General features: G+C 37.9%; 2 protein-coding genes across 4 annotated transcripts in view; one reads left to right on the forward strand and one right to left on the reverse strand.

Annotated features, from left to right (window-relative positions):
• Positions 1 to 505, reverse strand: part of LOC111580268 (neurotrypsin-like) — a 39,649-nt gene extending 39,144 nt beyond the window's left edge. The window contains exon 1 of the mRNA XM_023287926.3: positions 288 to 505. Coding sequence (XP_023143694.1) covers positions 288 to 359 — 72 coding nt within the window. The 5' untranslated portion in view covers positions 360 to 505. The remainder of the gene's footprint in view (positions 1 to 287) is intronic.
• Positions 411 to 27,884, forward strand: LOC111580275 (cerebellar degeneration-related protein 2-like). 3 transcript variants are annotated; one of them, XM_055004305.1, is made up of 7 exons: positions 411 to 551; positions 16,090 to 16,494; positions 17,116 to 17,228; positions 20,026 to 20,174; positions 20,301 to 20,459; positions 23,737 to 23,956; positions 25,465 to 27,884. In XM_055004305.1, the coding sequence occupies exons 2-7, from the start codon at positions 16,413 to 16,415 to the stop codon at positions 26,053 to 26,055; spliced, it is 1,314 nt and encodes a 437-aa protein (XP_054860280.1). In that variant the 5' UTR covers positions 411 to 551; positions 16,090 to 16,412; the 3' UTR covers positions 26,056 to 27,884. The 3 variants fall into 3 exon arrangements, with proteins under 3 accessions (XP_054860280.1, XP_054860281.1, XP_054860282.1); XM_055004306.1 differs by having other exon boundaries at positions 16,090 to 16,468; XM_055004307.1 differs by lacking the exons at positions 411 to 551; positions 16,090 to 16,494 and adding an exon at positions 16,524 to 16,936.
• Positions 27,885 to 27,973: the final 89 nt, after the last annotated feature.

The raw sequence follows: 27,973 nt of genomic DNA on the forward strand, positions 1-27,973 counted from the left end.
TGTTGGTGATTGCAGCCTGAAATAAATCAGATTTTCTTGCCAAAGCATCCCTGCACATGAGGCAAAGCTCAGCCGTAAATTCTCGTATAAGCTAATCAATCCAATTGTCGTTTTAATCATCAGCCTGATAGTGGAGATGCAGAACAGGGCATCAAAGCGTGGCTGTCACGGGACATGGTTGCAGGAAAAAAGGAAATCACACACATAAAAGAAAAACCAGGCCACATTGCATGAAAAAAAAATCCCCCCATCATGCTCCTCATCACCAGCCTGGATACAGAACGTACCTCCGCCAGCAGCGGCAGCCAGAGGCAGGCGGTTCCCATCAAGCTCAACATTTCCCGGCTGGTCAGAGCCATCCTTCCCGCCCGGTGCGTCCGTCAGAGCCAGAGACGCCGCCGCTCCTCTCCCATCTCTGAGTCCGACCTGTCCGGGAGCTGAACCGCGGTTATCCTCCTGCTGCTGGCTGGAAGGAATCGTGGAGACAGTGTGAGTGATGATGGTACGTGGGAGGTTTTACGCACAGAAGACAGGGTGCGGCACTATAAACGGTATGGAAATCACACACACACACACACACACACACACACACACACACACACACACACACACACACACACACACACACACACACACACACACACACACACACACACACACACACCGATCCAATCCTGGAAGAGTGTTGAGCTCTGCAAAAAAAAAAAACTCCCTCCTTCTTTCACTCTCTCTCACTTTCCAGCTGAGAGATTGATAGTTCTTAAATGTAACTTTGCTCTCTGCAGCTTTGCTTCATGCTACACTGCTAGATTTGGACTCTGCGGTTCCATTTGGCACAAATATTCTGCAAATGACCTCTTACTGATGAGTGGATGTCATTAAATTCACCTTCTCTCTGACCTGCAGACTCTCTGGTGCATGAAAATCATTCTCTGATCAGAATCCAACTGTTCTGATGCTACACAGTTCCCCAAAATACCACAGGAAGGTGGGATGTGACTGAAAATTTATTGCACCTCTCTGCAATAAAACACAGTGGAAAGCTGTATTTTAAAATAAAAATTAAGTGTAACTTTTTGGAACAATTTACTGCTATTTTATAGATTTTCCCTGTTTTGTTACATTAGAGAGAGAGAGAGAGAGATTTCATTAATTTACATATTAATTCTAAAAAAAAAAAAAAAAAAAAAACAGCCAAGAATGATAAATAAAATTTAGGAAAAATGTGTAAATTAAGGCTTTAATATGTAAAAGTGCTAGATTTTTCCTGCTATTTCACAGATTGTCCCTGCTGTGTTCATTTACAGTAACTAGTGAAATGATAATTTTGAGTTAAAAAAAATAGACAAATCAGTCTAAAAATAAAAATAAAAAGGTCATATAAACTCTTCACAATGTCCAATTCAGAAATATATATTTTTATAAATGATAAGTTGGTGTTGACAGTGTTTGACTGTAAAATTACAACAAAAAAATTCAGTATTTAAAACACTCCAAAAATTTATGTTTTAATCATAAATTTGCCGCTATTTGAAAGAAAATTATGTATATTCATGATTATATAATTATGTATATTATTGTTATTATTTTACAGATATTTGATGTTATTTGAAAGAAAAATTATGTATATAAAATGTTTAAAAAAAGGTAAATCTGACATTTAATGTTAGATTACAGATAATATCTAGTAAAGTCAGAAAAAAACATGTTTACATCTTGATCTTTTTTTAAAGGAATTTCTTCTTTTACAATGTGTGAATATAAAATTCCACCATTTTACTGCATTTAAATCTACTAAAAATATCATTATTTTACTGATAACTTGTCATTATCTCAAAGACAATTATATATATTAAGGGTAGCAAAGCAGTAAATCATTTTTAAAAGTTGTTTTGTGTAAATTGCAGATATTATCTTAACCCTTGTGTTGTCTTTGGGTCATTTTTGACCCAAAAATATGTTTAATAGCATAGAAAACCTCATAAATGACCTTTTTTCAACTTGAAATTTGCTGAGTTTTCCTAAAGTGACCCCAACATTAGAAAAAGTGAAACATTGTTTTTGTTTATATTTTCATCACAGCTGTACATCAACAGGACATAGATGGTCTAAAAATCACAGTCACAGTGGACTAAAGCACATGCTCACATCACACACGTCTAAAACCACAACCACACACACACACACACACATGCACACGCATACGCACACACACACATGCACACACACACATGCACGTGCGCGCACACAGAAACGGAAGTTGTGTGTGCTACTGATTGATCTCAGAAAAAGTAAAACTTTCTTGTACAGGTGCCACATCACCCAGCAGCAACAAATCTCAAGATTTAACAGTTTCAAACAAATGAAACATTTCTTGAAAGCATCGTTTACTAACAGGGAATGTTTGGAGGCTATAAAGGTGCTGCAGATGACTTCACCACAATCACCTCTTTGCTGTAGCCATGAGTGTAGTTTTCAGTACCCAGCAGGTCATAGCAGCTCAGATTTTTTTCACACATCCAGGAGTAACAAGAAGGACTGTAAAACAGATCCTGTGTGCTGCATATAAAAGAAATACATTTGCAAAGTCCATCCACACACCTGTATATTGTCTGACATGCTAATTAGAGCTTAATATGTTCTTCATATTGTTGTTTTACATCTATTATTTCATTTTATTCTTACTATTGTTATGTACCTTGTGAGTGGGAACAATGATTCAAAAGATGTCAGAAGACGAGCATTTTGCAGTGGAGTTTTGTAGTTTTCCATCCTATTGTACAGTATACACTGTTGTTTCTCTTCAAAAATGCATTTAAAGCTACTTTCTGCACATTTCTGGTACTTTCTTAGGATACAGAAGTACTATCTCTTGCTAAATAAATAATATTTACACCTATGCAGTACCTTTAGCAACAATAATAGTGATAATAAACCTCTACTTGAGCAAGCACTGTATTTAAATCAGCAAAAACTAGTTAATCATTTTAGCTGCTTTTTTTCTAGATTTTATTTTTTGTTTGTTTTTTGGTCTTTTTTTCTACCATATGAAAAAAAGGCCATATTTTCACCTTTTTAAAAAAAAAAAACAACATTTTTTACAGTGTATTTAGATGTCAAATGATTATAAATTACATTACTTCTAAGCTAAACAGCCGAATATTTGCTCTTATGTATGAAACTAAACCCTGAACATCATACATGAGGCTTTCCATGACAACACGGGTGAAGGAAAATCAATCAAGCAAAAGTCAGAACACCTTTCATTCCTGAGACGATGATGAACTCGAACCTTCTCGATATGAAGGACACCAAATTTCTGAAAAGATCTTCTGTTATTCTTCAGGGACACATTTTTTCAGCAACTTTTTGCTGGCGGGGTTGGGTTGTTCTGCCTTTAAAGCTGTTCCACTGGTTTCAAATCAGATGACGTACTCAGCCAGGTCAGAGTTTTCACTTTTTTTCTTCTTTAAACACTTGTGTGATTTTGGCAGAGTGCTTTAGATCCATATCACGTTGAAACATTCTTCCTCTGCCAAGTTTCTGCAGACTGGGAGTCATCTTGTTGACATCTCCACCAACATTCATGTTTCCATCTATAAATATCATCTTCTCGACACCTTTTGCAGCCCCGTATCACCACCTGCCCACCTCTGCTTCACCGTCAGGACTATGCATGCACTGTGCTAGTTTTGGCCACGTTCATGCCAAACAATCTGGACCCCATCTGAGTCTAACAAATTTGTTTTGTGCTCCCTATGTTCATCAGGATTCTTCTCACATTCCTTAGCAAAGGTTCATTTTGTAGTTAAGTGCCAATAAACAGACATGTTTGACGTAATGGACCATAGTTCACACAATGTGAAGGTCAATATATAGAAAGAGACAGCCTTCCGTATGCATTATTTTGCATTATGTACACCACTGTTCAAAAGTTTGGGGTCCTTGTTTTTGAAAGAAAAGCAGTTTTTTTTAAATGAATATAACATGAAATGAATGATAAATCCAGTGTAGACATTGTTAATGTGGTAAATGACTATTGTAGCATGTAGTGTTCACCTGTTGTCATGGTTACAGTGACGCCGTGCCGCTATCTGGCAATGATATAGAAATCTGTAACAAATCCATGGATCCAGACTATAAGCCGCATCACTGCCAAAATCTAATCAGGTGGTCCTTGTGTCATTTCTGACATTCCCTGAAAATTTCATCCAAATCTGTTGGTCTGTTTTTGAGTAATGTTGTTGACAGACAGACAGACAGACAGACAGACAGACAGACAGACAGACAGACACCGATCGTCACATAACTTTGATGCATTCCTTGGTGGACTAATGATATGGAATTTAATGTATACAGCAGTTGAAAAATTCCCTTAATTTTTGTAAAAATAGCACTTAGACATTTCGCTGTGAAAAATGAACTTGCTGATGCTCTGCTATTCTGTGGTTTACTGTATTCACGTTTGTAGTGGCTGACTTGACTCTAGGAACTAAATACTGAAGCTTTTGTTACTCTGATCAACAAATATTTGCTAACAGAATGCCCAGAAATCAACAGAAATATAGCAAGTCATCATTTTGATTTCAAATTAAAGCTAGATCATGTCAAACCTCTTAACATGGACTAAACTTGGAACTTGAGTCAGGACATGATAGCTACAACTAGCTTATAAAATTTACACTAATTTATGGCAAATTAGGACAAAAAAACTGATTAAATGACTGAAGAGACATAAAAAGCTATTATTGCCTTTATTGGTGGCACAATGGGTCAGTGAATCATCTACTGTATGGGAGATTTTTGGACCAACATGTTAGTGCTGTTAATCATCATCATCAAAACAAATGAGAAAATGTCTCTTAATAAATTGGCATCGATCCACCTGGTTGTGTTCAAAGACTTGGAAAAGAAGCACTGCAGCTGCTTCAGAGGCTGGTGGTCGACTGGAACCTGCCTGGTACGTCACCTTCTATAAATACAGCTTCAATAAAGTGACTCACAGGAGATCATATCACTGTTTACCACAAATGTTCCATATTTTCCTCTTATTGCTGCAGCTCCGGTTTGTAAAAATGATAAAACATAATCAGCTTTGTGAGGAAACATCCAAAGCAGAAACTGTCTGCAGTATAAAATCAGCACAGCAAAGATTTTGGCTGATGAGGATGAAAACTTTTGCAATCAAAAAAGAAAGAGAAAAAAAAGAGCATTTTGATTTTAGTGTGTTCCTTCAAAATACAGGATTTGAAGCTGATCCAGGAAGAAGCATTACACATCAGGACAGATAAAAACCGAGGTGGCTGCCAGGACGTTTTGTCTTCACTCAGCAGTTGGACTCTGCTGCTGGAGAGAAGTGGTCAGCTCAGCTTTTTCCAGCTTGTCAGTGTATTTTTTAACTTATCACAGCCCAAGAAATGCTACAGTAAGTACAGCGTGGGTGCACATACAGAAAAAGCACTCAGAAAAGAAAAAATCAGTATAGCTGGATAATGGCTGCAACTAGCACCCATTTCCATTACTCATAGAAATAAATATAAAAGATGACCAAGCTGATGCAACTGTGAGCATTTCTAGCCTATTTAATTTGGTTAGAATTCTTTTTTTTTTTTAAATCATCCATTATTTTGTCAATTTCACTGTTTGCTTTTGATTATATCTGTTAAACATTGTATTGTTTCTTTATATTTCATCTATTTAGTTTATAATTAGTTCATAACAAATGTTTTTAACCTGTATGTTTTGTGTATATGTGCTAAATGTGTCTTGGGCAGGGCAGTATGACAGACTTTAAAATTAAAAACATTTTCAGCCATGCTCACATTCCTGAAAGTCTCAGGCCACAGCATTGCCCAAGAGTATTAAAATATAAGATCTTTGGCATTGTTCTGTGGTAAATGTTCATGTCAGCATGCTAAAATGCTTTTACGATGGTGACAGTGCTAACTTGAAATGCTATCTCTGACAGTGCTACCATAAAAGTCTATCACAGATGATACAATTCTAGTACAAAATACTGTAAAATACTAGTTTTACATGTCATTTCTCACAGTGCTAACACAAAATGATGCTAACATATAAAGGTCATTTGCAACGCTAACCTAAAATGCTTTGACAATGGTAGCAGTAAATGCTATCGCAGATGATGCTACCGTAAAATGCTATCTCTGACTATGCTAACATAATGTGCTATCAAGACAATACTGACATAAAATGCTGTTACCTAAATGCTAACATAAAGAGCTATCACAGACAATGCTGTATGTTCAGTATATCTCATGAAAATAGCAGTGTGTGGTAATTACAAATGCTACAAATTGTAAAAAGGTGTCCCACAGGGTTCACTTCTGGGACCTCTGCTTTTCACTTTTTACAAGGTGACACTTTCTCCTCTCTATCTGCTGACATCTCTGTGAATCTCAGGTCACAGCGTTGCCAAAGAGTATTAAAATGTAAGTTCACTGGCATTACTTTGTGGTAAATGCTTGTGTTAGTAGCTAACATGCTAAAATGCTATTATAGTATATACTAATATAAAATTCTATCGTGGATAACGCTAACTTAAAAGGCTATCACAGATGAAGATAACACAAAATGCTGTTACTTACAATGGTAACCTAAAATGCTATCACTGAGATGCTAGTGCAGACAGTGCTAACAGAAAATGCTATCTCTAGCAATGCTGTTGTAAAATGCTACAGCAGGAAATGCTAATATAAAACACTACCATTGACAATGTTAATTTAAAATGCCATCACTAACAATGCTAACATATAATGCTATCACCGAAAACAAATAAAATGTTGTCACTTTCAATACTGGCTTAAAATGCTCTTTCTGATAATGCTAACTTAAAATTGTACCACTGACAGTGCTAACATGAGATGCTAGCACAGATGGTATTAATATAAAATACTGTGTGTGACAAAGCTAATGTAAAATGTTATCACAGATAATGCTAACAAGTTGATGTTAGCAGGTCGATCTTCTTAATTACGTTCACGATCGCACTCTAGAATGTTAGCATGCTAAATTAGCACTCAGCACAAAGCAAGGAGGTGGGTAGGAATGTCATTTAATCAGTGTTTGGGCTTTGAGGAAAATTTTGCACAGGTTTTGTTAAGATGACGGAGCTAAATGAACTAGTGTAGAATTGACATGGGTGCTGTGTTTCTAGAAAGTCCCACTTAAATATTTTAATGTTTTTTACTAACATTACTATGGCAGCAATGTTAAGTTTTACTCTTAAATATGTCAAAAAATATATATAATACACTAAAATGTATGGCTGGCCATTGTGAAGGACTTGTATTAGAAACCTTGGCTCAGCCTATTTATGCACACATACATCACAAAAGTTTTATTATTACTGTTTGATTTAAAACATGCAGATATATCCACTCAAATATCAGTTTAGAATCAGTTTTCTGTTGTGCTGTTGAATGTTTCGATGCTATTTTTTATTATTTTGCATCATTTCTATCATCAGCTGGTAGCATTAGATTAAATGTGTTCGTCATCTGGGGATCAATCGCTACAAAATGTCATAGCAATCCATCAGATGTTCTGCTAATCGATTCACTGATTCATCGTTTGGGCTCTGAACTGACAGACTTTTGTCAAACCAGCCTCTGCCCTCACACACCATCCATCATAGTCCTGTCTGTTGTATCAGCACCGTGCCTTCATGCAACATCAGACACATGGCCTTTTATCCACAAACACGAGCAAACATCTGAAGAGGAGACAGCTGTCAGTCATCAGGGGCTGGTCCTCCTCTCACACTACATTTCCACCTGGATCCTGACTAAAAGCATCTTCTAGAGAGCGGGGACGAACCAGACGTCTCCTGCCTTTAAGTCATAAAACTCCAGCACCAAACTGGGGTGATTTTCTACCCCTGTGCCTCTGTGATCCCCTGAAGCTGTACGAAGGAGATTAGCTAAATTCATCTACTTCACAGAGTTTTGTTTTACCCATGAGCCCCAGGGTGGGAGAATACTTTTGAAATTAACTTTTTTTCTTTTAAAGTTTCATAGTTTTTCCCCTGCCAACGACGCCTTTGATGTTGCTGTTCAGTGATAACCCAAATCCAATTTCTCTTATCTTCATCGTCATCTTCCTCCACCGCCCCTGTTATCTCTGCGTCTACTCCCCCCCCCCATTTCTCTTGTGCTTAATTTTCTGTTTATTGCATTCGCTGTGTGTAAACATCACGGATGGGCAGGTGCAATATAAGAGTAATACCTGCCCCACACACACGTTTGCACTTACAGTATACAGCATGTGTGCTCGCTTGCTTCTGCCAGCATCTTTATCCTCATCCTCCTCCCCCTGACAATAACTCCATCCCAATGCAAGCCCATATGTGATCCTGGATGAGAGTTGGCATCACGCTGATTTTTGCAAATGCCTGGTTGTCATGGCAACCCGTCATCTCCCATCCTTGGCTGTTTGTGTCCAGAACAAAAGGCGGAGAAGAAAAGGGAGGAATCAGTCAGTCAGTCAAAAAAAAAAAAAAAAAATCACAACAAATTAAAATCGCTGCAGGCTCGATGCTCTCCGCCTGTCACGATGGATTTCTTCAAAAAGCTTTGAAGATTAACTTAAAACAAGCACACACATACACACACACTCAAAGTCAACATATGTATTTTGTGTGTGTGTGTGTGTGTGTGTGTGTGTGTGTGTGTGTGTGTGTGTGTGTGTGTGTGTGTGTGTGTGTGTGTGTGTGTGTGTGTGTGTGTGTGTAGGTGTGTGTGTGTGTGTGTGTGTTGAGGTTGAGGTATGTTGAGTGCTCAGAAGCACTTCCTCAAATCCCATTACAACCCCTCCCCAAACACAGACAGGATCCAATCCCCACAGCCAAGACAGTTGGTATGGAAACGGATCAGTAAAGCTCCAAATCTCTCCTTTAACAACTCATTACTGGTTACTGCCGCCCATTAATGTCACTACTTCCACGCTGTGTGGCTAGAAAACACCATTACCAAGCCACATCGCTGCAGGGATGGGGAGGAATGTGTGAACGGGTGGTGAGCACAGTGGTAATCATCCTGTTTGCCTGCACACTCGCCTGTAATATTTCAATTTCCTCCCGTAGTTTATCTGACTTTGCTTTACTTGCAAAGCCATTATTGTGCCGCTTTCTTTCTCTGCCGCAGAGAAAGACACGAATGGAAATCTCATTTTGCATTTGAGATACAGCTCTAATCGTTTTCTGCCGGGGAGATGAAATAACAGGCGAGCTAAAGGAGAGCATGGGGTCCCATTCTGTTGTTTTGACATTTCGCACCCCATGAAATCTAAAATGAAAAGGCAGTACAGCATCAATAAAAGTTTAAAAAAAAAACAAAAAAGCAAAAATGCCACGGGTGCATGTGTAGATAGCAGATACACAAGCAGTGTTGATTCTGCAAGAAGAAAGATCACAGCTATTTGAGTGCTCTGAGAAGCCGAGTCCCCACAGAGAGCTCTTCTTTCCTGCTCTGCCTCTTTTCTCATCTCTCGCTGACAGCCACAAAACAGAGACGCAGAATTCAGGAGGATGGCGGAGGATGGATGGGAAGAGAGGCAACACACTGAGGGTGGAGCACAAAAAGGGGAGAAGGTAAAAAGGCGGCAGCTAAGAGGCCTCAAAAGACGTTACATAATCTAATCCCCAACCTGGCTGACTAATCTGGCCTGATTAGGGAAGGAAGTGAGGCGTGACAGCGTGACTTCTGGTTCGACTCGAGTACTCACGAGCACAATCTGTGAAACTAAGTTGTTAAGACTCAGCTTCCTGGTTAAAGTGGCACTTAGTAATCACTAGGACTTTTATTCATGACTGGTAATGAAGGTTGATGAATGACCCACATCATTTTAATGAAAGACTTGGAGCTATTAGAAAAACTGTGGTTCTTGTGGTCACAATTGGGCTTTGAGCTAATGCTAAAATGCTTGCAATGTATGCTAAAATGCTAATGTTTAGCATGTTTGTTTGCCACATTAGTGTGAGTCAGGATGTCCCAGTATATATATTTACATATATACAGTTGTGACCAAAAGTTTTCATAAACTTGCAAAGACCATGTGCAGTATGTCAGTGTTGAGTTTCCAATGACTCCTAGAACTCGGAATTTTCTATGATGGAATCATTGAATCCTTGTGTCTTCACAATACATTTTGGTTCCTTCATAGATGTAAACGTTTGCTCACCACTGTATATATAGTCTATACCTCATGAAGACAGCAGTGTGTAGCAAATAGAAAATGCTATAAATTGCTAAAGGTGTCCCACAGGGTTCAATCTTGGAGCCTCTGCTATTCACCTTTTATACAGATGACATTTTCTCTTCTATATCTGCTCACATTTCCATGAATCTCAGGAATATGTGTGTATATATATATATATATATATATATATATATATATATATATATATATACACACACACACACACATATTTATATATATATGTGTGTGTGTGTGCAATGGACCAACTTAAACTTTTCGCTGATGATGACAAAGTATTACCATGCCTCACAAAGACCCTAGAATCCCTAGTAAATAATGAACGTAAATAATTCAGTGCAGGACACTCTATTTTAAGCATTCACCTGTCGGGTTGCAGAGAAAAGCACACATTACTGATACCACTCTTGTTTTAAAATACATTATTACGGCTTTGGACAGAAGGAAACACTGTTTACTCAACTTTTTAAGTAGTTTGAGACTGTGTAGTGTTGGTTTTGATGAACATGCTAATGGTTTCAGAGTTACCTCATGAACAGACATGAAAGTTAAGTCACATATTGCAAAAAGTGTCCCACAGAGCTACATCCTAGGGCCTGTACTTTTCACCCTTTATGTAGATGACATTGTCTCCTCTGTATTTGGTTGTAATGTACATCTTTACGCTGATGACTCAGTTTTATACTGAGTGTGGATACTGTGTCAAATTTCTTGCACTCAATAAACATAATTTAGTTCTCAGTGCAGATAAAACTCTCAGTTATCTTTACTAATGAATGAAATATTGCTTATTACAGTCTGGACATCTCTACCATGAATAAAACAAATATTAAAAGAGTTACACAGCATAAATATCTGGGAATTTCAATTAGTGAAAACGCTTTTAAATATGTTTCCAAAATTGTGGCTAAACTGCAACAAAAAAAAATGGTTTCTTTTACAGGAGGAACTCATGAACTCACTTCATTGTAGAAAAATTCTTATTGACGCAACTTTTCCATCATTACTGGTTTACTGGGACATTTTATACAATATAAGCTTGCCTGGACTGTTAATCTCAAGCCTCGGAATGCTGTCAAGATTTATTACTGGTGATAAATGGAATATTCATCACTGTGAGCTGCATGCTAAGGTTGGGCGACCCTCATTCTCTGCAAGGCATGATACACTCTGGATTTTATTTATTTATAAGGCCCTTGCTGTTTTTTACTCCCTTACATTACTTATTGCCTCGTTCCTTTGCTGTTTGCTCTTCCTACACACACTCTATGGCTGATCACACTGCAGGTTTTACTGGCTGTGCACCTGCAACCTGGAATGTCCTGACTCATTTTTATCTCTTGGGCAAGTTTATTTTCAGCTTTTTCACTTTCAGCTGTTGTTGTTTTAGTCGATTCATTTGTTTTTATATCGTAATTGCAATAAGTGATGTGTTTTTTTCTTATTTTACCAGCGTTGCCTTTTAATATTTTTGTTGTTGTTGTCCAAGTTTCTCATTTGTGTACCTAGATATTTTATTTTCTTACTCTAGTGGGGGCAAAGGGACAGATGTTCTTATAATTGGTATTCCCCAAAAGCTAAAGCTAGAAAACCTGTGCTTATATGCTACAGCAGTGCTCTGAGTTAATGCTAACATGTTTGGCAGGTGTAACTATGTTGATAATTTTAAGTTATTGTAAGCCTTAATAGTTGATGCTCACCTCTCCAGGGCTGTGGGTCAGGCGGCTTACAATTTTGTACTGTTCTTATATTTTCCTGTTCTGATATTTTGCTGTCTCTGTGCTATAACATCACCACAACGGCAGGACAGTTATCAGTCGGCTTAATTCCAGCTTTTTAGCACAACATTTTTCTGGCGCCCCTCCCCGCGTTTCCCTCAAAAAGGTCCTACCAGAAACAACATGAAACCGGAACAAATATATGGGACACTAAGTATGGCAATAAGGAAACCCCAAAACAATAAACTATCAAATACTTAAAATAATCTGTGAAATAAAGATTCAAGACACAACATACATAAACCCCAAAATAATGAACAAAATAAAGTAAATGTAAATTAACATAATCATACCTAAATCCATTGTTACATTATCGTGTTACTTTGGTGTGAAACTTAGTGTTTTAGGTATTTAGGGCATTTACAAAAAGTGTTGATTTCTAGCAAACAGCTAGGATTAGCCTTTGGCAATGTTCCTGCAAACTGGCTGTTGTTTTTCCCACAAAAATAGCCAAAAATAAAGCACCTCAGATCGAATTTCCATATGAAAATCAGACAAATTTCACTACAACTGTCTGCCAGCAAACCATTATTGCAAGAAATATTATTTATGGCAAACATAAGCCCACTAAAACTCTGGTAACAAGTTTGCCACTACAAGCTACTAGAAGTTTAGCACTGCTTGCAAACTGTGGCACCAAACCAGCAGTAAACACGTCTGCCATTGCCGCCAGAAAAAAACAACACAAAGTAAAGACTTTGCTGCAAATCAAACATTCTACTATTTAAAGGGATCTGACGATGGCTGTAGATGAAAAGATAAGGAACGTAACAAGAACATCTATAGCAGCAGTAGTTGTTGAGACACCAAACCATCATCATCAGCGTCTTGGAAAAGTCAGAGAGCCACAGTCAGTGTGTTATTCAGTGGGGACCGTGAAACAACATTTCATCCGGTCGCTCCCATATTGCTGAAGTATTTCAGTCTAGACAAACACCAATATTGCTCTCAATATAACTCTGCTTTTACTGCAGGTGGAGGCCGAATCTCAAATTCAAAGTGAGTTTTTCCTGAGTCATTGCAGGTGATCAAGAACAAGATTAAACCCTTAAAAATACATTCAGATGATTGGATTCTACATAGAACAATTCATTGTAATTTAGAGAGAAGATAAAGCTGCTATTACTGGTTTCTGCCTCTGGCTACTGAAGCTGTTTGGTTTTCCCAGAGTGTAATAGTCATCATGTGCTTTTACTGATTCTGGTTGTGCTGAGAATAAATTTAATTTCATACTTTATCGATCCATGTGCAACGAAAAGAATAGAAATACAGAACCCAGGTGTGTTTTACTTGGGTTTGTTTGGCATTTGGTCTTTTGGATGGGTTTAGTTGTACATTCTGAGCTATTATGAGGCCATCTTGATTCATTCTGTTCATTTAATAGGAGCTATTTTGTTTTATGAGGTATTAAAACCCTATACTGCACCTTTACATGCTGCAAATACAGTTTAACATGAACAGAAAGAGCATATTTGGAAAAAAAAAATGTAGGTGTTTTGCATCATTTTACAAAAGAGAAAGCTGTCTAAAAACACTGAGGAGGTGAAAAGACTGCAGTCATCATCATCATCATCATCATTATCATCATCATCATCCTCTGGTTGCAGAATATCACATCATTTGTCATCAGCTGACAGGTCGCTTCCTCACAGAAAACCTCCAGCACAGAGAATGTTGTCATCTGTCTGATAATCAAACTGAAATCTCACTGTGCAGCTGATGAAATGCTTTATTTTATGTGTGTTGTATCTCAGCGCTCCATGGTTCGTTCATGTATTTGATCTTTTTCATTTCTTTTAATGTGTTCCGATGAATAATTTACTGTAAATCAGTGTATGTGTCTTTGTTTGGTTTAGATGAAGACTTGTGTGTTGCTGTGCTGAGCAGGGAACTGAGACTATGAAGCTACACTGCCACCAACTGATGGGAAATCACAGCTGCAACACATGTTTAAATCATAAAATCATTAGCTGGATTCACTAAAGGAACAATACACCCAAACTGTCAGGTGTAAAAAACAAAAAAATGCAATGTTTCCTTTAAAATGTACAGGGTTGTTTCTCAGTCACTACATTGCACTTGATTTATTTGAGTGCAATCACTTAAATACTAGATTGAAGTACGTTTGAGGTATTCTTACTTGTATTCGTTATTTCTGCTATAAATAGTTACACTTCACTACAATTTAAAGATAAACATTTCAAATTTGACTTGTCTTGGCAGTAGTTAATTAATCACAACTGAGTTTTTTGTTCAAAAATTGTAATCAACGTACAACATACGATGCATCGTTGCAGAACAAGTCAAATTAGCTCCACTTTGCACAGCTTTAAATCCCACATACTTTAATGCGTCAATATTTAGTGATCCAATAGTTTACTGTATAGAATAGTTAAACCTCTTGACCTCTGGATACTCCACAAATTTCATACTTTAAGTAAATATGAACAGATTTGAGAAAATTGGAACTGTCAGTTGTCGTTGCCAAAAAACAAGACCTTTAATTGAAACCAACTCATTTATCCTGAAGATCATGACCAGTACAGTTTATGTGGACATTACTAAACCGAATTACTGAAGTACAGGTTACTACTGTTTTAAAGCTGGATGATTTTTGTGGTGGTTTCATGAGAATAATCAAAGCTGTTCTGCTGCTGCAGCGCCCCCGTGTGGTGATGGAGGAACCATAAACTGAGAGGGGTTTAAAGTTGCCTCAATATTATTTGTGAGATCAAAAATGACATCCCCATGGATAATTCAATACAGCTTCCTCATAATAGTTATAATATAATAGTGCAGCTTGAACTGAAGGACTTCCATTTGTAATGGAGCAGTTTTTATCTCAAAATGTCACTACTTTGTCTGAAAATAACCCGAATACTCACATAAATGCAGCTCAAGTCAAGCTATGAGAAACAGTGCAGTATATAGTGCAGTATGGAGCAAAATCTGTCTATCATTTGTGTTTACACTAAAACTAGTGAGACAATTTTAGCACCATTACTCATGTGAACTGTCATTTTATTCCAATAAATAATACTGAGACACATCTAACACAATACACACTGAATGGTTGTAAGGGAAGAACCAAACACAGGGAACAGTTAACTGCTGAAGTCAAGCTAACAGCTTAGTGCCAAACTGCATGTCCTAACTTCAAAATAAAAGCACTGGGTTACTGATTAAATTAACATTCAGTCAATAGTTTAATAGTGTTCATACCTTTTGAAAGATTTTAAAGGTTGACTTATAATGCATTTTTCTAGGAAGAAAGCTATGAAGTATGCTCATATTTTGTCCTTCGATAGTTTTGTGTCAGACTTCTTATTTGTACATTTGAATGTATCAACGTACAATACTGGATTTTAAATATATTCTGAGTTTTCTTTCTGTTATCTTGTTATTTGTCTGTCAGGTCTGCAGGACCATTTTCAATTGTTTCTTTTTACTACTGCAGTTGATTTAAAAAAATAACACAGGCCAAATCACAGACAATGTATTAATTTACATGTTGACTGTAAAAGAAACAAAACAAACAAAAATGTAAATAACATCCACATCAAAATCTGTATCTGTATTTAGTTTTGGGGTTTTGTTTTTTTTTTTACAAACAGTGATTAGTTATTTCACAAGGTGTGACCTTAAGATCGCAGTTTTGACTGTATTTAAACAGATATTTTACAGTTTTTACAGTTTTAACATTAAATAATTCTTTAATGTACAAAACATGCAAACAGTAGAAAAATCTGGTTTTCACGAGGTGCAGGGAGGAGGGGCTTTGATAGGGTATTTCATTGATTATTTAATATTTTTTTATTTATATCATCTAGTCTGTAAATATGTGCATAAATAACTCTGGTGGTGGTGCGTTGCTTTGTTACCTTTGTTTTGTGTGTTTTATATTGTTTTGTTCTTTGATTTGTTTTGTGTGTTTTTTTTCACATGTCCGAGATAAAAATATTCATTCATTCATTCATTCATTCATTCATTCATTCATTCATTCATTCATTCATTTACAATGACACTTATCTTACAATTTTCTTTCTTTCTTTCTTTCTTTCTTTCTTGCCTACAGTGTGGTGTAAATATCAGCCCTCAGTAAATCCTGATCCTAGCAGCACTTCCTGGCTGCGGTATCTGGGTTTGTTCTGTCATTTTATTCTCCACTTTTAGAGACTCTGGCTGCAACATTTATTCTGAAACTCCACACCGGAAACGCGTCCTGAGCTCCAGCCGCTTCATCCGTACGTCTGTCCGGTGGGGAGCGCACACCGGTACCGGCTGCAGGCTGGAAGGACGCCGCCGCCTCGAGCTTTTATCCCGATTTATTCCGCTCCTGTGCGTCTGTTTGAAAATGGTAGAAATCCTCGGAGCGCATTGAGAGATTTTACCCTGAAGATGCTCACAGACATGATCGTGGAGGAGGAATTTGAGATCAAGGAAGAGGAACCGTGGTACGACAAGCAAGACCTTGAACATGGTAGAATTTCCTCTCAGTCTTTGTGTGTGAGCCTTTCCAGATAAACACTCATATTAAGCTTAATTATTGACAGCCAGGCAGCAGAACTGCGCACATAGCAGCTGATGATTTATTATAGCGTTTAAAAAAATCATGTGTCACATAATAAATTACTGTTAACCCTGGAGGTGCACAGGAGGCTGGGTCTGAACCTGTAATATATACATATATATATATATATATATATACATGTAGTGGAGAAGCTGTAAAATTGGTGATGCAGGAAAACACAGCAGGACACTCATGTATGCAGCAGAGTGACTTGATCATCCCTGTTGTCTCTATTACAGGATTTTACAGCAGAGGTCATGAGATTGGGTGTTGAAATCCCCCCGTAATGTTTCATATTTCCACCCCTGCTGTGTCATCTTCACTGCTGGACTGTTTAAATATATAAAATGAGGTAAATTCAATGCATGTCAGTCTCTAAAGATAGACAGAAAGTGGGTTGCTGGAGTCCTGCCAACAAACAAAAACCCTCTCAGAGCTGCTTGTCAGGTCCAGGAGCCTCCATCAGTCCAGTGTGAGCGATGAGCGCTGAAGCTCTTGTGGTTTCTTCTCTGTCTCCTCTCTCCTCTGCAGACCTGCAGCTGGCCGCCCAGCTGGGCAAGACGCTGCTGGAGAGGAACCGGGAGCTGGAGCAGGGCCTGCAGCAGATGTACTCCACCAACCAGGAGCAGCTGCAGGAGATCGAGGTGAGCAAATGGATCACTGATCTCCTCTTAAATGCAGCACAGAAATTGCACCATCAGAGGTTTGAGCTGCGTTACAGAGGCCTCAAATGAGCCTCAAGGAGAGAATTCTGCTGCACGAAGCGATAACTTCCTGTCACTTTTACAACTTTGGGTTTGATTAATTACTCCGAGCGCTGGACATAAAAGCTTTCTGCTTCTGAAGGAGCTTGCAGACTCCACTCAGGGCTGGAAAAACTCAATTTTCAGGCTAAAATAGGTTCATAATTAGAGATAATTCTCCTAAAAAGGTGCTGAGACTGGATCATTAATCAAAGAAAATGTGGCAAGACAGAAGTCTTTTTTGGAAAGAGCAGAACGAAGCATTATTCAGGTTCACTGTTGACACTGGAAGTAGTTTGAGCAGCTTTAAGTCACATAATTACAACATTTATCAAGAAGATATCAGATTTCTATCATAGAAAACGTGTTGATATGCATCTTTTGAATGGCTTTTTTTCTGAAAAGCATGAGAACCACCATGAAAATCATAATTTGTAGTTTTCTAGATAAATTCTGGATCATCAATCACAGATAACACAGTAAAAGACAGCAATGTTTGCTGGAAAAAGCAGAATGAAGTATTATTATTGAGCTTAAAGGTTCACTGTTAACACTGGAAATAGTTTGAACAGCTTAAACTGACATAATTACAACATATATTATAAAAAAAAATCAGGTTTCTATTATAGGCAAGTTACATTTTATTCTGAAAAGGATGAAAATTACAATTTGTTGTTTTCTAGATTGATAAAATGTCTGTAAATTAAAAAAAAAACAACAACATTTATATCACTATCACAGCTTCCCTCTTGTCCTTTCTCTAGACCTTCTTGTGTACAAATTTAGAATCTGGATTTCTGTCAGACGTGAATCTAAATTTACAGGAACAGGGTCAGTCTGGTTTGTCTGGATCTAAATCCATCTCGACAAACACAATTAATCTCTTAAGACCTGAACGGGACACTTGTGACGCCGCTTGTGATCCGATCGATTACCTTGTTTACTGTCACATTCTGCTGCCCAAACGCCACGAAAAGCATCTTTAAACGTAGAGCTGATCCGTTTAAAGTGCAAACACCTTCTTCATTGACTTTTTGCTGTTTACCTGCAGAGTTTCTGAGCAGTTTCTCTGTCGGTTGATGTTCGCTGTTGGAGGTTTGACAGAGTAGATTGCTGTGTTCTGGCTGCAGCAGCTGATTAGATAAACTGTTCTCAGTGAATTTGTTACATAAAGGAGCTTTCAGAGGCATTCAGGTGTTCAGCTATTTACATTTAATGTCTTGACTGCATGGAAAAGGCTTAAATAGCTGCTAACACGGTTGTTGGTTGTTTCCCTTACGGAGCACCGTTTTATTCATTAGTGACTCTGCTGCTAATTCCACTAACTAATATAATGATTCCAGATCTGCACATACATGATTTTTTGTTTTTAGCCTGACAGACTAATCAGAAAAGGGCAGATTAAGACATGACAAACAGTTTTTTACCTGGAACCTGTATTCACTTTTGCTTCACCTACAATATTTATTTTATTTTATTTACGTAAATCTTTAACTTTGGCGTTGACTGATAACTTTTTTTTTTTGGTCTGGGCCGATACTGATTATTAGTAATCAAGGAGACTGATAGTTCATATACATTATATGTAAAACTGCAAAAATGTTTATAAGCCACTGACAGTTGATTGACCCCCTACTTTAAACCTCTCTTTTCTCTGTTTCTTTCTGCTCTTTTTTATGGTTTAACTGATTATTGACCTGGAAGAATGTTGAGTGAAATTTTCAGCATTTTTTGATTCATGTTATCATTGTATTTTTCTTCTCTAATTCCTGATAGGATAAATTATTTCAAACATGCACTACACTGGCTTTGATAGTCGTCTCTTCCTATCTGTAGTCTCTACTCTGTGGTTTCACTCAGCACTGTCTGCAGCACATGTAGAAGAGCACAGTGGTGCAGTCAAGCGGTGTTTTAATGGTAATTCGCTAACTAGTTTGTGAAAGCCACTGTAATAAATCTATGAAAAACATGAATTAACAAGAAAAGCACTCAGAGAGATCAGTACTCCGCCAAGCCTGCTCAGTCGTTGCATCATTTCCAACAGATAAGTCCTGATAAGTCCTCAGCAGTGGATTTGTAGTAGGATTGCAATCATGTGATCATGTAGTGTTCACTTGTTGTCATGGTTACAGTGACACTGTGCCACTATCTCGCAATGACACAGAAGTCTTTAACCAATCCGTGGATCCAGACTATAAGCCACATCACTGCCAAAATCTGATCACTTGGTCCTTGTGTCATTTCTGAGCTTCCCTGAAAATTTAATCTAAATCCGTTGGTCCATTTATTAGCAATGCTACACACAGACAGACTGACAGACTTAGAAACAGGCAAAACTACGCCGATCGTCACATAACTTTGCCACATTCCTTTGCAGAGGGGTTATTCAAAATTTTGACACCTGTTTTTTTTTTTTTTTTTTTTTTTTTAATGCAATGCATTTTTACTCCAACTATTGGTTATTGGTCATCTTGATTGCTAATTATCTGCAAGAGTATCAACTCTTATAAAAACATATCAGTCGACACCTACAGTTTGTAATGTTCCTGCCTCTTGCATCTACATGAAGCATCTTTTTGACTTTTCCTGATGTCAATCTAATAACTATAATAGACATCTCTTCTGTTCCTCCTGATGTCTCACCATCATCAATCCTGCTCTTGTCTCAGCATCAACCTCCTCTTTTTCTCTTTCTCAGTACCTGACGAAGCAGGTGGATCTCCTCCGTCAGGTCAACGACCAGCATGCTAAAGTGTACGAGCAGCTCGACGTCTCGGCCCGAGAGCTGGAGCAGGGCAACCACAAACTGGTTGTGGACAACAGGACGGCCCAGCAGAAGATCCATGGGTGAGACCGGCAGCATGGATGGGCTTTATCTCCCAGTTTATATAGAAACTGGAGGATTGTTTGAAGTCAAAATATTCCTTATTACTATAATCTTCATAGAGTTTTTGTTTTTTGGTTTCCGTGCAGGCTGACAGAAACGGTGGAGCTGCTGCAGACGCAGGTGGAGGAGCTTCAGCATCAGGTGGAGGAGCTGAAGCTGAGTCCATGTCAGCCTCAGAGGCCTCCGAGCAGAGAGAAGTTTCCTCAGAGTGTTTCCTGTCTGCACGAGCTGCAAAACACACTCAGGTGAGGAGACAAGAAAACTCTGTTTATTCATCATTGTTGCTGAAATGAGGATCTATGATGCAAAAATCTGCTGGTTTTAGATGTGAGAATTTGCTGCTTTTTTCTGTTCTGAACCATCAGATCTGTCTAATAAAACAAACAATCTGTGTTTTGAACGGTTTCTATATTAAACAGTCTGTTATTGAAATAGTCACAGATTAAGTGATGCAGCTAAAATAAAAATTCAAGCTGAAATAACTTTAAATTACTGTTTTATACACATTGAACTCCCATTGGAGGCTAAACTTCCAAGACTGTTAGAGTTCTGAATACATTAATCTGTATCTTTAAATAGCTAGTCTATATTCCAGTATAGAAAACGGAAAAATATCCTTAAACTGTCAAAAGAACTGAAGTCATAGATGAAATGATCGATTGATTCGTCACTCAACTACAATTTTGAGAAATGATTGAACTGTTTAAGACTTTTATTAGGCGAAAATGTCACAAAATTTATGTGTTAGCTTCTCATTTGTGAATATTTTCTACTTTAAACTACTGCGAGCAATTTAAAGGAATACTTTGACATTTTGAGATACACATTTCAGAAGATGCTAATCATAGGTTAGCATGAAACCTGCAAGCGACCAGCAGCTCTGAAATTCAAGAATTAACACAGACCATCTCATTTGTTTAATTTGTGCAAAAGCTTAGTCAGTTTTAGAGATGTAAACAAGGCTTTTTTTTGTTGTTTTTTTTGGACTAAGCTAAGCTAACTGTTGGCGCATATCAGTACCAGAGTGCTTTCAATCTTCTAAAAAATACACCTTATTTCACAAAATGGTGAAGTTTTCTTTTAAATATGACACATTTTTCAAGGTTTTTTGACATTATATTGCTTACTTCGAGAGCAGAAACAAATCCAAATGCTAGTTCCTGGTCCAACATGTGAGTGTTGAGGAAACAAATTACTTGAAGCCAAAAAAAAAAAAAAACTATCTTCACTGCTTCCCATCAGTTATGTACGTTCACATCCAAATACCTGCTAATTCATGGACGTGTGGTTAACAGTCTCATCGGCATAACTGATGATATTTGATATATTCTGATGATTGTTTCAGGAAATTACTGGGCCTCAAGGTTGAAAAAAATAATTAAACACTATAAGAAGTTTGGTTTTGAACTGATTGCTAGGCCTGATTTAAAAAAACAAAACAAAAAACTCTTAATTGCTTTGTCACTGATCCAGAAGCTTTTTGTAATCTTCAAGAAGGGAAGCAGCAGATCCCCCCGTGTTTATCTCTGCTGCATGTGTGCTAATCCTGCTGGCCGATGTCCACCTCATCGCAGTCTGCAAGTTTCAGGCTGCTTCCTCCTCCCCTGCACCGTGACGGCTTCATTCACAGCCTCAGTTCAGTCTCTGCGGTTTGTAATCTCGTTAGCATGACTCCCTCACAACATCCAGGTCAGACGTGTGCAAATCGCCCAGATAAAGACACGACAGGGTCTGAAGTAAGTCAGAGGGCAGGAAGGTGGATGAGGTTGGAAGGAAAGAGGTCGAAGTCTGAGCTTCAAGGTATAAACGTGTCTCAGTATCTCTCTAAAGCCCATCGATTCTAATCTAATCACCTCAGTTCTGCTGATAAGTTCTTGATTCCTCGCTTGGTGTGCTTGTCTTGGGACTGTCGGACCTGTTTTCAGCTGTTTGGATTATGTAGGCAGTACTATTTCCAGATAGTTATTAAAATTCAGATGTCTCTGTTTATTTAAACTTTATATTAACATCCTCATGTGTGAACCTGATTCATGACCTTTAACTTCGTTTTCTTGTTTTGCTTCATCAGGAATCAGACACGTCGTAGATCAGAAAATGAATACAGACTATCAGCATGCATGTTTCTGACCAAATATCTGCAAAACTTATGGCATTAATTGTGTTTAGTGCTAATCTACATGCTAAAATGCTACATTAATTGAACACTGATCCTTTCAAACCTGACTCACAATGTATATTTTAGCATTTTGGCAAATACACTTATTTGTTGTTACGCTTTGGTTTTTGTACTGACATTATGTGCATTTAGTGCTGAAAGGCAAATGTTAGCATGCTAAAATGCTAAATAAAGTGAACATTACGCCTCTAAACATGACACAGGATGTATATTTTACCATTCTGGGAAATACCGCATGCTTACTTAGTAGTTTTATGCTTGGACAGAGCTAGGCTAGCTGTTTCCCTCTGTTTCCACTCTTTATGCTAAGCTAAGCTAACTAGCTGCTAGCAGATGCTTTATGTTTATTGTACAGGCATGCACAGACAACCAATACTTGAAAAAATTGTTTCTACAGACTACAGATATTTTAAGACTTCATTTTAATTTTTTTCCCTTGCTTTCCATTCTCATCTGCTATGTGTAAACACACATCCTGCACTTCAGCCGAAAAAGTAAAAGAATTTTTGTTCTGTGACTGTTGGTTGCAGCTGACTCACTAATGGCTTCACGGTTGTGCAGAAAAGGGCAGAATTTTTTGTTATTTACAGTATCTGCTTACTGCAAATGCTTTATTTTTGGTAATTTTTGAAATGAGATGTTAAAGTGATTTTAACACCTTAGAAACAGTTTCTATCCATGCTCCATCAGACTCCTGAACTCTAAACACCTGCCTACCTGAATGCACAATGTCACCTTTTGCTGCTTTCGTGCAATCTCCCAACATATTTATATATTATACTGGTTCTTATTCCATTTTATTTACCCCCAATATTGTATATATCTGGCCTCCTTTGCAGATGTTGTCATTTTAAATATTGTTTTGTTATATATGTACATTTAATTTTATTATCTAATGTTGATATTTTATTTCTTATTGCTTGTTGTTGAGCACCGTCCAGTGGAAGCTATTTATATTTTCGTCATGCCATGTATGATGACAGTAAAGCCATTCTAATTCTAATTCTAATTCTTCTAATTTTGCTGAAATATCGTGATTGAGCTTAGATTTGGTTCAGTTTTCTGACATCACCACTGGACAACTGGAAAGTTGAAAATCTGCAGATTCTTTTAGTTTTTGCATTTTTTTGGCTGATAACTGGTGTAATTTAGGCACTTTTTAAAAACATAACTTTCCTTTCAAACCTGTATTTGAAAGGTTCAGAGGGTTAATACGCTGATATAGAAAATAAGGTTGTCATCTTCTATTGTATTGTGAAAAATGAAAAATCTTCGAGTTCAATCAAAGAAATCAAAGATTACATCAAAAGCATGTAGTCTTCTAGCTGTCTTATATCTCTGTGCAGGTACGGCTGGGATGCAGACGAACCCTCAGACGACCTCGAGTCCTCTGCAGCGTTGTGGCATGAAGAGGAGCAGGCATCGCTGCGACAGTCGCTTCATTCTCTGCAGACTCAGTTTGCTACTGAGCGCGCTCGGAGGCAGGAGGCGGAGCGAGAGGCGGAACTCCTTGCTGGAGAAAATGCAATGTTGGAGCAGCAGCTGGCAGGGATGGAGGGATATCAGGTATGGCCCCTGTTGACTTTGGTCCTTGATTTTACTTTCTAAATTCCTCAATAATATGTATTAATGCCATCAGATCAAAGGCTCATTTAACATTTTTGTCATGAAACAGTAAAAGTATGTGGTCACACTGCAGTCAGTGATGTCAGAGATGATATATTCCCATTGGGCAATAGGAAAAATGGGATGGAAAGTTGGAAAGTTATACTCCTGGATGGCTAATGCTAATTAGTGTTTTGCCACATCAGTTTCTTGGGTGTAGAGATATTGAGGAGTCTGTCCAGCACTTCTTTTTGGACTGAAATATCTCAACTACTACATCTGTAAATACAATTGGATGGAAGTTTTAGAGCTACTCATGGTCTCCAGAGGATGAGCTCCGATGACTTTGGTGATCTCCTGACTGTTCCTTAAGCCCAAACTTTCATAACATTTGTGTTTATTCTCATCAGTTACTGAATGATTGCAACCTCTGGCCATAATGAAAAAATTAAATATCAGCAAAACTCAAGTTATAATCAGCGACTGTAAGCACATTAAATAGCTAATAAGGCACAATATGTGATATAATATGATAAAATGTGACACTTGTGTAGCATAATGCATGTGTTTAGCACGCTATTATTAGTAGGGTAAAACCTTAAAGAGCTGCTAACATGCCTGCAGACTCTCTTTAAATAACTATTTAAAAGATTTAACGATACTGATCTTCATAAAGTTTTGCTAGATTTTGTATTTGCAGGAATGATTTCAGTTTTTTTGTAACTTGAGCCTTTTTAAAAATAGTTTTGGACTTGTCTGAATGAAGTTTTACGTCCAAACAATAGAAAATTCTCCTTCACCTAAAAAAGAAAAGAGATTATTCAAATCATCAATTTACAAAAACCTTTTGAAATCACTTGAATCTACTTAGAAAGTGCACAATGGTCAGCAAACATGTTATAGTCTTGCATAAGACTCGCACATAAAACACATTTTCAAAATAGTCTTGATGTCACTTCCTTAAAAACAAAGTAAGACAGCAATAGCAATAGCAGCACAGACATTTTTTACGAAGGAGTTTAGCTTGTGTTGTTGTATTGTGAAGCGCCATCTTAAGTCTGAATAATTTTTGTCTTTTCATAATTTTGTAATAGAGCCCAATCTCATATATTTTGTGCTGTCCGGTATGTGCCAAATTAAAAACATCTTCCTCCAAACATAATGCAGAAATGGTGTAATTACACAGTTTGTCCAGCAAAGCGGCTCCAAAACCATAGAAACTCTCAGCACTGTCTGCAGCACATGTAGCAGAGCGTAAAGGTGCGGAGTCCAGCAGTGTTTTCATTGTAACTTGCTAACTAGTTTGTTTGATAAATAATGACCCCCATCTTTTTTCCTTTTTAATGTAACTCTTAACATATTCACATAAAGATTTTTTTACTCTCAAAAATCCAAAAATGTTCAGATTCTAGAATGTAAAGAGGAAAACAGGTAATTTTGGTTACAAAAACATACATTCCGTTTTCCAGGCCCGAGTGTCTGAGCTGGAACGAGAAGCTGAGGAGCTTCGTCAACTCTGGAAGTCGGAGTCGTCTACAAGATCCAGCAGACCGGATGTCTGCCTGCTGCCCCACTCGATGTTCCTGAACCCGGAGGATGAACACGACAGGGAGGCACCTAAAAGCCCCTCCGTCCTGAAGCGCTGGGGCAGCGAGCGGCTCATGAAGGCCACGCAGATGCCCGACTCCCCCAGCAGGATCTACGACCACGAGTGCTCTTGCGTGCGACGGGCTGAGGTGGTGAAGTATCGCGGGATCTCGCTGCTCAACGAGGTGGACGCCCAGTACAGTGCCTTGCAGGTGAAGTACAACGAGCTGCTGCGACGCTGCCACCTGGGCCTGCAGGATGACGAGCAGGACAGCCAGAGCCACAAGTCTGTCCAGACTGCATCCCTCGTCGCATCTTGTCCTGCTCTGACGGACCTGGAGGACTTTGAGGATGACTTTCACCAGCCGGAGTACAAAGAACTCTTTAGGGAAATCTTCTCCCGCATTCAGAAAACCAAAGAAGACCTGAATGAAAATAGGGGGAGGCCCTCAGCTGGTGAAGTGCTGCATTAGTTGCATTAGAAAACAAAAAAAGACCAGCTGAGAGATTAGTTATTGTCTTCCAGTTATGTAGTGACTCTTTGGAAATACTTCTATTTTCCCAGAAATGGGTTCAGAGATGAGAGTGATGGAGGAATAAGAGGGCTAAACACCACCAGCTCAGATGTGGCTCATTTTGCACAGAAACACCAGTGCCTCAGTAACGCCGCCATCTCTACTGGACAATCACTCTACCTCACTCTGTTCGCAAACAGGAAACATTTCTGAGGAGCAATCCCACTTCTTCTCATAAGCTGGAAACACTTTATTTTATGGGTCCCATAATTTCAGAGAAGGGAATTGATGCATGAATGTAAAATCGCAGAAAGGTTCCTGGTAAAGGTGTTGTTTGGTTCTAATTATAGGAAATATGGAGCCAATGTTGACCTAAAAAGTCAGTTTAATGTGCAAAAAATGCGATGGTGTCTAAATTGAATTAATCCAACAATGCAATATGTAATCAACTTTGCTCAAACTGAATGTCTGTCATTCGAGTGAAAACCAACTAGAAATCCTTCATGGATGCAACCAGCGATTCTTCTTCTGCCATAGATTTTTATCAGGGTTTAGTCTATTAAAACAAAGATGACATCCAACTGACTTTCCAAAACCCAGTTGTGCTGTTTATTGCCATAGAACACTGAGAAAACCAGCAAATATACATATTCAAGAAGCTGTAATGTCTTAAATGACATAAACATTAACATTTTGGCACATTTAAGGTTGAGGCAATGAACTTATTTATGTATTCAGGTGTTAAAGAGCAACATAAGCATTAATTTGGAGTCATGTTTGTGTCCACCTGATTACTGTAGGTCCAATATTGTCTCTCTTTTAGCTCCATTTTTGGTCTCCTCCACTTGCTGACATGCTAAATGCTCCAGTAGCTACTCACTAAGGGTGTTTATCCGTCGTTTGTTGCCCAGCATGTTGCGTATTGTTGGTATTTAAAGCTTTGTTTTTGCTGAAAACAATGCTATTAGAGCAGCAAGAGGGAAACAAAAAAGTTCTTGGCCAGGTATCTCAGTTAAAGTCGCTTATAAAATCAACTCATATCTCCATTTTTCTTAAATTGTTCCTGAACTACAAGCTTTCCAGGAATCTTGAGAAAACTATCAGGGAATTATGGGCCTGTAAAATAGAATTTAATCACTGTATCTGCTGCTTGTTTTGTTTATGTGAAGAATTTGTAATTTATTTTTTTCTTCTTTGCAACTATAGAAAATAACATACATTTCTTGGTGATAGTTCTGCCTGCGCCTATAAGAGCAACCGATGTACGGTTGACCAGCTTAGTATGCAACGTTATATTGGTGGAGTTTTTATCAAGTCGGTGATTCAAGGTGCTGAAATATGTTAGAATTTTTTTCTTGTAATTGTCACATATCTTTCTGAAATTATTCTTATTATTACACATGATTATTGTATGGTAGGTTAGGCTGCTGAGTGAATGTTGCAGTAAAAGGACAAAATAATACCTGTACTTGAAAATAGAAGCTTTTCCTAGCAGCATTTGTGTTGCTTTTCGCTGCCTGATGTTTGTCCTTGTCAAGTTTAAAGACTGTGCACATGCTTTGTTTGTAGACGTCTGTAAAATCACATTAAGATGCACTTTAGAATTGCACATTATCAACGTTCTTCTGACACTTTATATCTCCGCTGTATGTAGTTCATGCAAGTGTGATGCTTTTCCTCTTCCAATCCTGAATAATCTGCAGTATGTTTGTGTTTTTACTTGTTTCATGACTGGACCTCGTGGTTTAATGTTACTGCTGTGAGCCATAAAACATGAAGCAAGCTGACGCAGCAGCTTTCTGTCTTTTTTTTTTTTTTTTAATGGTGAAACCTTATTACTCCACCAAGGAACGGCGTATGTTTGTCTGTGAATCCG

This window comes from Amphiprion ocellaris, chromosome 18 (assembly GCF_022539595.1).
Source record: "Amphiprion ocellaris isolate individual 3 ecotype Okinawa chromosome 18, ASM2253959v1, whole genome shotgun sequence".
Lineage (NCBI taxonomy): Eukaryota > Metazoa > Chordata > Actinopteri > Pomacentridae > Amphiprion > Amphiprion ocellaris.

What these genes read in the sequence shown, in the direction of transcription:
- LOC111580275 (XM_055004305.1), top strand. Translation starts at nt 16,413, where the DNA reads ATGCTCACAGACATGATCGTGGAGGAGGAATTTGAGATCAAGGAAGAG. An exon ending in AGCAGCTGCAGGAGATCGAG is followed by an intron (nt 17,229 to 20,025) that starts GTGAGCAAATGG and finishes TCTCTTTCTCAG; the next exon opens with TACCTGACGAAGCAGGTGGA. An exon ending in GAGCTGCAAAACACACTCAG is followed by an intron (nt 20,460 to 23,736) that starts GTGAGGAGACAA and finishes ATCTCTGTGCAG; the next exon opens with GTACGGCTGGGATGCAGACG.